Genomic DNA, 12,420 nt, shown 5'->3' with positions numbered 1-12,420 from the left:
CACTTAATTTGCTTCCATATTTTATAAGATCATAAGAAACAGTTCAAACTCTTGACTCTAGGAAGAAGATTTGATCAACTCTATTCCTATATATGTATATATTTTTGCCTGTTGTATTAGGTGTATTAGAATAAAGCTTTTAGTACATATTATTGGAGGTGGCTCAGAAAGAAAAGTCATTAGTCAAAATGAGTAGTATGATGTTATTAGTATTGCTTTTATACAGACAGCTCCAATATAGAAAAGGGGCATTGCAAGAAGTAAAATTCACTCTGCTGCAGATGATAATTGTTCATTGTGGTGTCCAATGCAGCAACAAAGCACCTTACCTTAAAGATCAGAGCAAGATGGTTGGAGTGTTTCTCTGCATTCCAGGGAGGTTTAGCACAAGCCATTTCTATAACAACACAGCCAACGCTCCACACATCACAGCTCCTACCATACTGCTGACCTCTCAGAACCTGAACAGACAAATCAGAGCTCAGTTTATCTGCTGCAAAATCTCCTAAGTTTAAGAAAAATAAATAAAGAAATAAAATGAACCAAATGCATTCTGATGAACATTTTATCTTAACAGCTTGATCACTAAATGCTATTAAACTTACACAGAGAGCCAGAAAATATAGTGCCTGATTAAGGACAAATCAAACAATCTTGCATTTTGACCAAATGGTATTCGTGCTTTCTTAACCAATAATCATGAAATATATTTCAACAAACCACGTACAGCAATTCTGACAAGAAGGATAAATCACTATTGCTACGTTGGAGTCACTCCTCCTCTTTAGAACTAGTACATTTCAAACTCACTAGAAGCATTTACAGCAGTTTCCATTTACTTGGCTGTATGAATTGGCTAACAGAGTTCAAACAGCTTTTTGAAGTAATTTGCAAAACTGGTTTCTTACCTCCGGGGCCATAAATGCAATAGTTCCCAACAACTGTCCCTGAAACTCCCCAGCACCAGTTCCTTTTGATGCCAACCTGGCTGCAGCTCCAAAATCAGCAATTCTTAATCTATGACCTGTGCTGTCAATTAGCAAATTGGCACCTGTCAACAGCATAATAAAAACAATGCTAGTTGGCTTGTTATTAAGAGGCAAAAGAACGAGCAGACAATTTTCCAGTTTCAAGACAATAGATAGGTAGATGTTCCTCACCCTCAGAACAAAGGTAAAGGTAAATGTAATAATGTCACTTTTTTGTTGTTGTTATGCACAAAACCTGCTGAACACAGTTTGAGGCCACATGAGATCTAGGAAAGCAATCAAACTTTCAAAGTAGGGCAAACACAGAATTCTGGAACAATGTCCAAGTAACAAAAGAAAAAGTCAGTTTAAACTCTAGAGGTTTTCACTGTCTGCAGCTATCTGGTGAAATTTACACTTATTTCATCATCCTTAGGAGGTTGGAGACGTCTTTAAGAGAACTAGACAGCAAATGAAAGTTTTCCTGTATCAAGGAGGAATAATAAAAGGCAAGAGCATTTACCACTGTTATGTTGCTACTTATCTGGATCTGTCTCCTGTTTGTGGACAGCTATAGCAACATTAAAGGCAGAATTTTAATAGAACCAAGATTTCCCAATAAAGTCCAAGTTGTGTTCAAACAGCGTAACTACTTTCGTGTTCGATTAGGACGACAGAAGAAAACCCAGAATGTTTTTATACACTGAAACCTTTTTATACACTGAAACCTGACTTTTTTTGGCTTGTTCACAGACTGTAATGTAAACATCTACATTAATTTAACTTACTGATCTCTAAATCTACGTGGCAACTTTATATTTTATTTGAACAAATCCAGAAAACTGATTTTTTCTAAATAATTGGCACAAGTAGCCAGCATCCCAAGGAATGTTATAAATGTTCTGATTAACTTCTGTACAGGTCCCTAAATATGATCAGACAAACCCAACAGAGATACGACTCTTGAGGTGGCATCCAAGTGAAACAACAGGTTCAAGAGACACTGCTTTCAAAATACTGTGCTTTAAAAGACATGCTAAGTAAATCTTACCTTTGACATCTCTATGAATTATCTGATTCTCATGGAGGTAAGAAAGGCCACGTAACAGTTGTTCTGTGTAATTAATAATAACTGATTCTTTGAAGGCTCCATATTTACTCAACAAATGAGCAACTGATCCCCCTAGAAGATAAAGAATTTTAAAACACATTTTATGATAGAAGAAAGTAGTACTGCCTCCTAAAATTGGAGTTCTCTAGGTAAAAGAAACAGCTCGACTACTTAATTACTTTCTGCCTGGAACTGTACATACTATTATAATAGAAGTTTTTAGACTTCCTAAGAAAATAATTTTATTCTTAAAAATGAACTGACACTTTAAAGTATCAGGTACTTGCATTCAGATCCTCAAGGATTTGGATTTTCCACTGTGCCCGTTGAGGTAATGTAAAATAACTTGGTGTTGAATGATATAAAGATTAAAGTAAAGCTCCTGACAATTTATGACCGTAAGTAATATTATTTCAGGGAAAAAAAAAAAAATTACAAACAGCAACACAGAAAATAACACGTACTTGGGCTTTTGCTTGTTAGCAGCCCGGTATTGCTAAGTAGTTTATGTTAATGAAAGTAAGTTAAGGCACAATGCTTTAATGGGAAATAAGTATATATAAAATGCCAAGTGTATTCTTGATAACCAGACTGCAATAATATAATCCAATTCATAAAATAAAGCTCCTTCTCAAAAACAAAACAAAACAAAACAAACAAAACAGAAAAACTATATATATATGTGTGTGTGCGTATATGGAATATTTTGCAGTATGAAACTACAAAGTTCCAAGCCAATACATACTTCCATTATTTTTTCACATGCAGCTTTTTACCTGCCATCCATTCAATAAAGAGGTTATAGTTGCTCTTCTCACACGTAGCACCCAACATGCGAATAATATTAGGATGGTTTAGATGACTCATCATCCGTATTTCCTCCCTCAGAGCTTCCACCACCTCTTCTTGCTCAGATGATGTATTCCTGACATATGTCACCTGTTTTGAAATAGGACATTAAGATTTACCTTACACAACTGCCAGCTCTGTATTTGTGCCCCCTCCTCTTACCCACTGGTAAAGCAATGAGAACAGATGTCTTTCCATCTCTGCTCACTACCCAAAACCTGCAAGTGCTCTTTTAAATAATCCCAAGTCCCTTCAGCTGAGAATAAATCTCCACGTGAGACAGTCACAGAGAACTAAGAGCATCCTTCTGGAAAACACCAACAGAATCCCTGCAGTGGAGAAATTTCCCTCTTCACTTCCCTCTGCTTAAACTAGGATGTATTTTGCAAAATGTGTATTTGAAAGTACAGTATTTCTTAAAATGAAAAAAAATAAAATCAAAATGAAAATACTATGTTAATACCATACACAGAGTTTGTATTATGTGTTAGATGACAAGTGACAGCAGAAGAAACAGAGCAGTTTGTGAGGGAAGAAGGCTTTAAAATATATTAATATCACACAGAAACACTGAAGAAGCAGAATACGTTCAAGAATGTGAAATATTTACCTGTTTTACAGCCATTAATGTCCCTGTTCCTACATCTTGAGCTTGGTAACAGGAAGAGAAAGCTCCAAGACCAATCTGCTGACCTTTAAGCCATTCTGCATCTTCCCTGTAATGATGCTTTGCTTTGGTATGTCCAGGCAAGGTTTCTGGTGTCTGCAAGTTACATTCCAGATCATTTACTTGTTTATTAGCATGCACCTGCAATGTTTATGTTCTTGAAGGCAATTAAATACTCATGTTTATAAGCCTCTCCTCTCCCTTACAGTTATATATACTGCAGTATTATACATATACAAGCCCATATACAACCCACACATTTCTACTGTATGCTAAAACTGTAGAAACAGTAGTACACTGAAAGTAAAAGGCAAGATATAAAAACATGAGTAGAATGAAGACTTTTCTATTCTTTGTCTCATTTCTAAAAAACCAACACAACCAAAATTACACTTTCCATTTAATTTACTCCTCCCACTTCACCTGTTGTTTTTTCCACGAAGGCAATCACAAAGAAAACCCAACTATTTCATTAATTCCAGCAGCACTACCAATTCTGCTGCCTTTCCTAGGCATACAGCCTCTCAGCATCTTACTCCTTTCATGTCAAAATACTCCACCATTTTTCTTGTGCTTTTGTACACTTGCAAACAATGAACTTTTCTTCAGATTTCTTAAGTATCTTGCAGATTCCCTCTCAATATGTACTGAAAGGAAGATCTTTTCCCACTCTGCTTATTCTTTCAGAAACTAAATTAATATCGTGTGATGGCCTTTAAAATAAATCAACACCAAAACCAAGTACAGTTTTATACCTAAAAACTTGACCCTTATTTTCTGCTTCCCCTCCTTTACACTTTCTTCTTTGCTATTTTAAAGAGAGGCATATATCTCCTTTCCAAATACCTTCTCTGAACTAGTTAATAACCATGGAAGGACTGCTGCACCCTCAACTTCTAGACTGTTTATATCCTGACTTATAAGAGAGGATACTGAGTTAATTTGTGCTTGTATGACTCTGAAAATAAATCAGCACATTACAGAACCTCAATCTGGAAGTTTATTCTGAATCCCCACGTGCATACTTACATCTTGCTGAATAATTATGATATCTTCACCATTTTCGACCTGTAGTTGGGGAATTATTGGCAGGGCATCTTGAGATGCTGACATTGCCATAGCAATAGCTAAAGCTTCCTCTTCTTCAGCTTCCATCTTTTCCTTGCATTTTTGATTATGATTGACATCATCTTTGTAAGTATCATCATTTTCTGCCCTCTCAGGAGAAAGAACTGCAACTTCAGACTTGAACGTAACTGTGCCATCACTTGTTGGCATGGAGGCCTCAAGTAGGTCCTCAATACTGGAGTTGAGCTCTGCATTAACATCCAACCGACATTTCTCATCTACTGGTGTGAACACCGTCTCTTCACTTGGTATAACTGCACTACTGCTACTACCACTGCCATCACACTGTGAAGCATCGTTAAGGTCAAGCGTCATGCTATTCTTTGAAGTTTCTCCCTGCTTGTTCATATCATTTGGAGTGGGTCGTGATGGCTTTGGCCTGTGTATATGACTAGAAGGCAAAGGCCTGGCTTGGGTAAAAACAGGAGAAAGCTTATCTGGTTCTTTATTTTCAGAGCAGCTTCTCTGAAACTGGAGGGAAAGCTTCCGCTGTGTTTGAGGAGAAGGTGAGGGGATTTTGCAGGGAATGAATCCCTGAGGTCTGAGTTTAGAGACATCTGTTACAGTGCCAGCTGGTACAGATGGGTTTGAAGGAGAGAGAAGTGTTGGGAACAGTGACTGGGAATGACTGGATGAGGGAGAAGAGTTCACACACTGGCTGTAGGGTTTTCCTTTTGTTTGAACAGCTGGCTTTGGTTGCTCAGTGGTTACTGATGAAACAGGAAGTCCCACAGCAAGGCCAGCCAGTGTCTCACAAATGTCCTCTGGACCGGCACTCAGTTTTTTGTCACTTAAACCTTTTCCACTTTTCCCTGATAACTGGACAGTATTGTTGGGAGTATTATTTTCTGTAGCTTCTGGAGAATTATCTGGTACAGGTAGCTGCAGAAAGTCTTCATGTCGACATTCCCCAGACTGTATTTCTTCCATGCCTAGCTGGATGGCTTCTGCAACTTCCATTTCATCTGCTATTGCCATTAGACGTCGACGCATCCTCGTGTAATGAGTTGAGCTTGTCACACTCAACATTTCTAACAGCTTTACAAACACATGAGGCACTCTTGCCACCATTCTTGCTGAACTCAAAAACACTCTCCGTGATAGTTTACCGACCATTGAGTGGGAATTGTCAATTGACAGCAATGCGAAATTTAGAAGGGAGAGAAGTTTCTTATACCTGCAATTAAAAATAAATACATTAAAAAATCGGTTTTATGAAGTGATATGCTCTGGTTAGCCTGTGCTAAGAGAGCCAGTTCAAGACCATGTTCTGCAGTAGCAAAAGGAGTTACCACTTGCATTGTTGCTTAAGAATTGTTTGACAGGTCAGAAACTGAAAATGGCAACCAGTAGGTGTACTTTTGCATGTAAATATTTGTTTACAGGAATTCATCATCCCACACATATATATATCTATATTAAGAGATCATCAATGACACAATCAACTACAAAGAGTATTAAATAGCGTAAGCAAGTACCTGCCTACTATGGTATCAGCCTGTAAAACATCTCCACAGACAATGTGAGGATAAAATTCACCAGGAAATTCCAACAGAAGTCTGTCTATAAGACAAAGTCTCCCCAGTAGCGCTTGCCAGTTGCTAGATTCAATTTCAGTTGCAAGAATACAATTTAAGACATAGTCAACACCACCAATACCAATGGATCCTAAAAAAAAAGTTGATAAAAATAAGGATTAGGTACATTCATAGTTTAAATTCAATAAAGATCAGAACAGTTTCACATGGAATTATATCTGTGCCCAAAATAATCCCAGCCCAAAGAAAAACACTTTGTCATGCTCATTTGGGATAAATTCTGTACTTAGTTTAAAAAATGTCAGTATAACTGCTTGTAATGATAATCCATTTATATATGAAGAACAATTATTACCAGATTTAAGTATTTCTCTCCCAACTGCCAACTCTCCTGCTTGGCCTTTACACATCTCCAATAGCGTTGAGACTGAAAGTTGACTTGTTCGACTACAAGAAATTCAAACCAAAAGTAACTGCTTTAGCTGATGGTTTTAAGAAAAAACTTTTTAACATTTCAGTAATCATTACCTGAGATTTTTATTTGGGTATCAACTTCACTTTATTCCAAGTACAAAGGCTGCTCTGAAAATAATGCCTCCTTTTCATTAGTTGGCCCATAATATCAGAGGCAGATGTTGGTGGGACAGCAGTAGAGGTTTAACCTTCCCACCAATAGCCTGTTACATTTTGTTGCTTAGTGACAGATGGAAGTATAGGGGCAGTCTGACAGAGTGGTAGTACATATGAAGCAAGGTGTGTCACTGAATTCTGCCATGTGGAAAAAAAATGTATCCATTGACATTCACTGATGCTTACTGAATGTTGATGGAGATCAGTGGATGTGAGCATAGTGAGGTGACATGCATCAGCAGTGGACACAACAGGTCACCTCTGCTGGTGCAGATTTTTACAAAGACACCCTGCAGGCATTTGTTCATCACTGGCAAAAATGCACAGTTAATGGTGGTAACTATGGTGAAAAATAGTGTTTTCCTGCTGAGAACTTGCTCTCTGAAATAGAGCTATTATGCTTTTTGTATCTGTTCTAGTTTCCATGGAAATAAACAGGAGGCATTAGTTTTGGAGTAACCTATACACAGCACTGTATCTGTAAGCTACAAACACTTGTGATATTTTTACAAGGACATCCCCAGAAACTTCATATATATCACTAACAAATAAAACAAATAGGAAGCAGCATCCCTGTTTCTGAGTACATTCCCATTTCCCAGGTTCTTAGAAACCTCAGGCAACAATCTCCTGCAGAAGAAATTGCTCAGCTGCTCATTAAGGATCTTCTCCTCTTGTAAGCACAGACTAAATTCAGAAATCCAGCAACAAAAGGAACAGTTTAATTTCTCTTCTTAAATTTTACATGTTTTATTGTTAGATTATTGCTGGAAGTGGGAGGTACTACCTATAGCTGGTTTTAGCAGAAATGTTGCTTATGATAAATTAAACTGAAAGAGACAGTGATCACAGTGATTATATTCTGCAACTAGTTCGCTCTACAGCTGAAAAAATAGATGGATAGCCTGGCAGTGCAGATAGGGTAGTTCAGGACAGGAAGACAAAGCCTGTCTGATGACTTCACCCAACATATCTTCCTTAATTTTAAAGGAAAAAGGTCTTTATGAAAACGAAACATCATTTAAGATATCAAAATGCTGGACAAATATAATCAGACGTGCTCAAAACCTATATCCTTCAAGACCGAAGTTGGCTGTAGAAACTAAACAAACAAAACCATATATCATGGTACACTTACACTAATCATCCACATATTTTACTTGAACACATCTTATAAGTGCTCTTATCATAAAAAATAGCAACAAAAATAAAAAATAAAAAATAGGACAAAATAGCAACAAATGAAGATTCAAGACATTTCAGTAACAACTCAAAATAAATTGGAGGTTAATGGGACTGTACCTGTTGGCATCTGCACATTTAACTAATATTGTCTCTACAACTGGCTTCAGAAGTCGCTGTAGTTTAGTCCTTTCTGCCAAACTATGACAAGGAGTATAGACCAGCATGGCTCTTAAGGTTTTCTAAGAGAAATGAGAAAAATCAGTAAAGATGAAACTAGATTAGCTATATAAAATTTTTAATTAACATGAATGACTTCACATAAGTTGCATTAAAAATATTATAGAAATGCTAAAAGGATAAAGTGCTAAACAGGAATCCACCATTGAAATTAGTAATTTATTTTCTGAGAGTGGAAAGGACACAGTCATACAATTACTGCTAATAATAAAATAATAACCATTTCCCTGTATTTGACCAGTGGATACACACTAATTCACTCTTGCTAAGGATTATCCTTTCTGCTTTCAGATGATAGTTAATAGTCAAGTTATGAGTAATGCTTAACAACAATAATTAGGATTCCTGCTTCATACATCTCCTTCTCCTAACCCTTAAAAAATGAAGTAGCTAGAATATAAAGAGTAAACAACTACTTACTAAAGCAGCAACATACACTTTGTAGACAGGGTCAGCACAGACCATGGATAGCACACTGCAGCAAGATTCCACCACAACATCTCCTGAGACAGTGGCCTGAGATGACCCACTTGCTATTCCCAGAGCTCCAGCACTTGTGTTGTTTCCATTGCTATTTCCAGAATTTCCAGTGCTTTCACCATTAGCCAGTAATAGAGCACCACTAACATCATGGGAAAGACGTCTAAGTGCCATCTCTCGTATATTCCAGTTTCGAGAAAACAAGCAGCCAACTAACTCCATTCCAAAGACCTGCCAAACAGAAAGTAACCTTATGTGAGTCAAGTTGAATAACATCGCAACTGGTGAAAAATCATCCTAAGACATCTGTCAGCTGGAAGTTATATGCCAGAGGTTATACTACCTTAAAAATAAATAAATGAAAATCTATTATTTAAATTAACTGTCATAAATAATAAGTCTACAGCTCTCCAAAAATCCTGCTAGGCCAATTGGGGTGGATGATGGCATTGGCTAGTTTAACACACTATAATTCAATACTCAGTAATACAGTCTGGGTTTAGACAATGATTTAAACAAACCTGAAATCCATGTCCAGCTATTTTTAACAAAAGATAAAACAGACATATAGGCAACAAGTTATCCCACTCTTCTTTTCTGCTCAAGATCCCTACTCAGTTGAATCCAATTTCAGCTTAAAGGTTATTTAGGCTGTTTGTCTCTTGCAACCCAAGTCAGGTATCAGTAAGTGCCAACTCTGTATTTATATGACACTTGCACAATAAACTGCACAAACCATTGTGTAGACGGACCTGGTTTAATGACAACTACTGGTGATTGGTTGGTGGCTGGACTGAATCATCTTGTAGTTGGTGATTCTATGATTCTATGATAAGACTAAAATTAAGAAGATGAATTTTGTTACAAGAACCTCCAACAGGAGGTGCAGGATGAAGTCTGCATGATGAGGCACTAGAACTGTCTGGCCAGAGAAGCTGTGGATGCCTCCATCTCTGAAGGCATTAAAGGCCAGGTTGGATGGGGCCCTTAGGCAGCCTGATCTGGTGGGTGGTGCTGACAGCAGGGGTGCTGGAATGATACTGTCTTTAAGGCCCAAACTGTTCCAGCATTTTAATGATAAGATCCAAATGTGGCCAAATAATGTCTTGCTAGAGTACTTCAAGAAGCTTAAAATATACAACAAGTGATCAGACCTCTTAGGAGTCATTCTTTTTTTTAAGTTCAGGCAAATAATTTAATTACGATATAGCTCAGTTTGATGGTTAACCTAGGACTAATAAAATACCTGTACAGACAGGATACTCAAGATTAGTTGCTTCCAAATCCCAGCACAATACCTTTTATTCCAAGATTTTTCAGAAGAAAGCTCCTTCAGTGATTAATAACAGTAGTAGAAATGAATAGTTAGGAAGTTCTTTTTTTGTGGCTGGCCATTAAGCACAATGACCACAGCTTCTTCTGAAGAAAATGCAAGTAGTTTTGCATTTATGCTGTGCAAATGTTATATTCACTAAGTGCAAATTTAGCAAAATGATTCAAAATCAGTTTTTACATTTGAAGCTTCTTTTACATTGTAAAAATTACCTGAATCCATGGCTCAGCTAAATCTTTATAGGCAGAAGGAATCTGCTGGACCCCATAATGAGTAAGGTTAAAATTGCTATCTTGGGTTCTCCTCTGTGATCCAACTGTTGATTGCTGTTGAGTTTGCTGTTGAACCACATGGAGAACAGAAGAATCCACAGGGCTTGGCAATTCATGACTACAGATTAACAGCAAAGAAAAAACATTAACAAACCAAACATTGACAAGGGTAAATACCACATTAAAGAATGTATCTATAGATACAGAAACAGTTACTTTCACACTGAATGCCTACCTGTAGAAATCATGAGATCTCCATTTAGATCTACAGAGAGGACATATAAGTGGCTCTCTGTTTCTTCTACACTCTTCTGCCCCTGGATAAAAGCAACAGAAAAATGTTTTCCAGAGTATAGAATCAGAAGATGGCATTAATATATCTAAGTTTTACTGAAAGAAGTTTAGTTTCTAACTAAAACTTCTAGACTGAATCATGTCAAACATTTTGGCTAATATGTGCATTTAAACACTGCTGCACACAGAAGTGCTTCACTTTGGCACTGTAATTAATACTGAAAGATATCAAATGAAATATTGTTTTTTTATGCCTTCAATAGAAGTAATACCTCTTATGTGTACAAAAATATAGGAATTTTAACTTCATTTGTTGAAAGTATTTATATATTTTATTTAATGTAGCTTACACAAGTACTCTTAATTTGCTACATAATCCAAGGTTAGAGTTGTCACTTTCATGTACTCTCTTGGCAATTCCCAGCCTGCTCCTAACCTTATTCTAATTGGCCATGGTTTAAAAAAAAAGAAAAAAGAAAAAGAAAAAAAAAAGGTTCTAACTTTTAGCCCTGCAGTTAACTTCCTTCTCAAAGCACTGAGCTACAAGCTTGGTTTGTGGATAATGGATAAAAGTAGTATCAGTGGTATCTGAGCAGTAACAAAGCCTCCCAAAATGCAACAGTCATCATCACTATCATCTAAGAGCAGGTTTCTGGTTTTGTTTTTATTTTTTCTCCACTTTTAAATAAAAAACCTACAAAACTCATGCTAGATTGTAACACTTTTGCATATTTAGAGTCAGCAGAATTTAATGAGATAAAGATGACAACATACATATTGACATGCAGTGGTGGTGTAATTTGTTCCTGCAGCCATCTTCACATACAGTCAGGCTCTCTTCATCCAGCATGCCCAACAAACAAATGGGGCACATCTGCTCTTCTTCATCTTTCATACTATTGAAAAAAATATATATGTATTTGTGATTTGAAAATAGCATATCACAATTCAGGACAGGTTTTAGCAGTTGGAATGATTAATTTACAGCTACTTCTAAATGACTACATGGTATTCCGAATAATTTTCCTAATCCTTGGTATCAATAAATAAGCAACCAAAATTTTGAATGCACAGAATAATGACAACAGTTTGTTGAAATGAAAAGTCACAAAATGTATGACACCTTTTCAAACTAGATCAGATATTAATTAGGAGACAGAAAGGTTCAGCACTTACATTTTTATCTCAGGCTTCTTTAAACAAACTAAGTTTGCTTTTTCAATTACTGTTATTCAGTTTTGAAGAATTAAGAAAGTTCTTGATTTTGAAAGCTATGTACATCTCTTTTCCCATCATAACTCCCATCATACCGCTGAGATGTGAGATAGTACTTACAGATTTCTGTATTGGGCTAAAGACTACCTGATGAGCATATGTAAAAAATAATAAAGCCATCTGAGTCTTCTGACACTGACAGAAACCAGTGCAGTAGGTTTGCATAAATACTAACATACCAACACATCTCATGTAGATTAATTTAAAAAAATCTCATATTTTGCCTGTTAATTCAATTTTATTTATCCTACTTTTAAGTTAATGGAACCTGAGAAACTTGTTAAAAATACAAGATCTCTGAAAAATCAAGAAAAGGACAAGCAAGAGCACTCAAACAATACAGGCTGAAAAAAAAATCACTTAAAACTGAAAGTTTTTAGCATAGTATAAAATAGAAAAATCATACTAGTTTAGTAAGTCCCTTCACTATAATTTAATCATTCATTTTTCACA

General features: G+C 36.4%; 1 protein-coding gene across 3 annotated transcripts in view; it reads right to left on the bottom strand.

The window, feature by feature from the left end:
• MAP3K1 (mitogen-activated protein kinase kinase kinase 1) overlaps window positions 1–12,420 on the bottom strand; it is a 54,810-nt gene that overhangs the window by 3,771 nt on the left and 38,619 nt on the right. For all 3 annotated transcript variants that reach the window (XM_085528862.1, XM_015848754.3, XM_085528861.1), the window contains exons 7-19: window positions 11,467–11,588; window positions 10,634–10,715; window positions 10,339–10,516; window positions 8,734–9,024; window positions 8,194–8,315; window positions 6,617–6,708; window positions 6,202–6,391; window positions 4,625–5,900; window positions 3,539–3,691; window positions 2,856–3,018; window positions 2,020–2,151; window positions 909–1,051; window positions 330–461 (exon numbers count right to left, since the gene is read on the bottom strand). In XM_085528862.1, coding sequence (XP_085384988.1) covers window positions 330–461; window positions 909–1,051; window positions 2,020–2,151; window positions 2,856–3,018; window positions 3,539–3,691; window positions 4,625–5,900; window positions 6,202–6,391; window positions 6,617–6,708; window positions 8,194–8,315; window positions 8,734–9,024; window positions 10,339–10,516; window positions 10,634–10,715; window positions 11,467–11,588 — 3,076 coding nt within the window. The remainder of the gene's footprint in view (window positions 1–329; window positions 462–908; window positions 1,052–2,019; window positions 2,152–2,855; window positions 3,019–3,538; window positions 3,692–4,624; window positions 5,901–6,201; window positions 6,392–6,616; window positions 6,709–8,193; window positions 8,316–8,733; window positions 9,025–10,338; window positions 10,517–10,633; window positions 10,716–11,466; window positions 11,589–12,420) is intronic.

The sequence above is a fragment of the Coturnix japonica genome, chromosome Z (genome assembly GCF_054131305.1).
Source record: "Coturnix japonica strain WE chromosome Z, WE-NBRP24, whole genome shotgun sequence".
NCBI classification, from domain to species: Eukaryota; Metazoa; Chordata; class Aves; order Galliformes; family Phasianidae; genus Coturnix; species Coturnix japonica.
The sequence above is the reverse complement of the archived record's forward strand: the minus strand, read 5'-3'. Positions and strand labels throughout refer to the sequence as shown.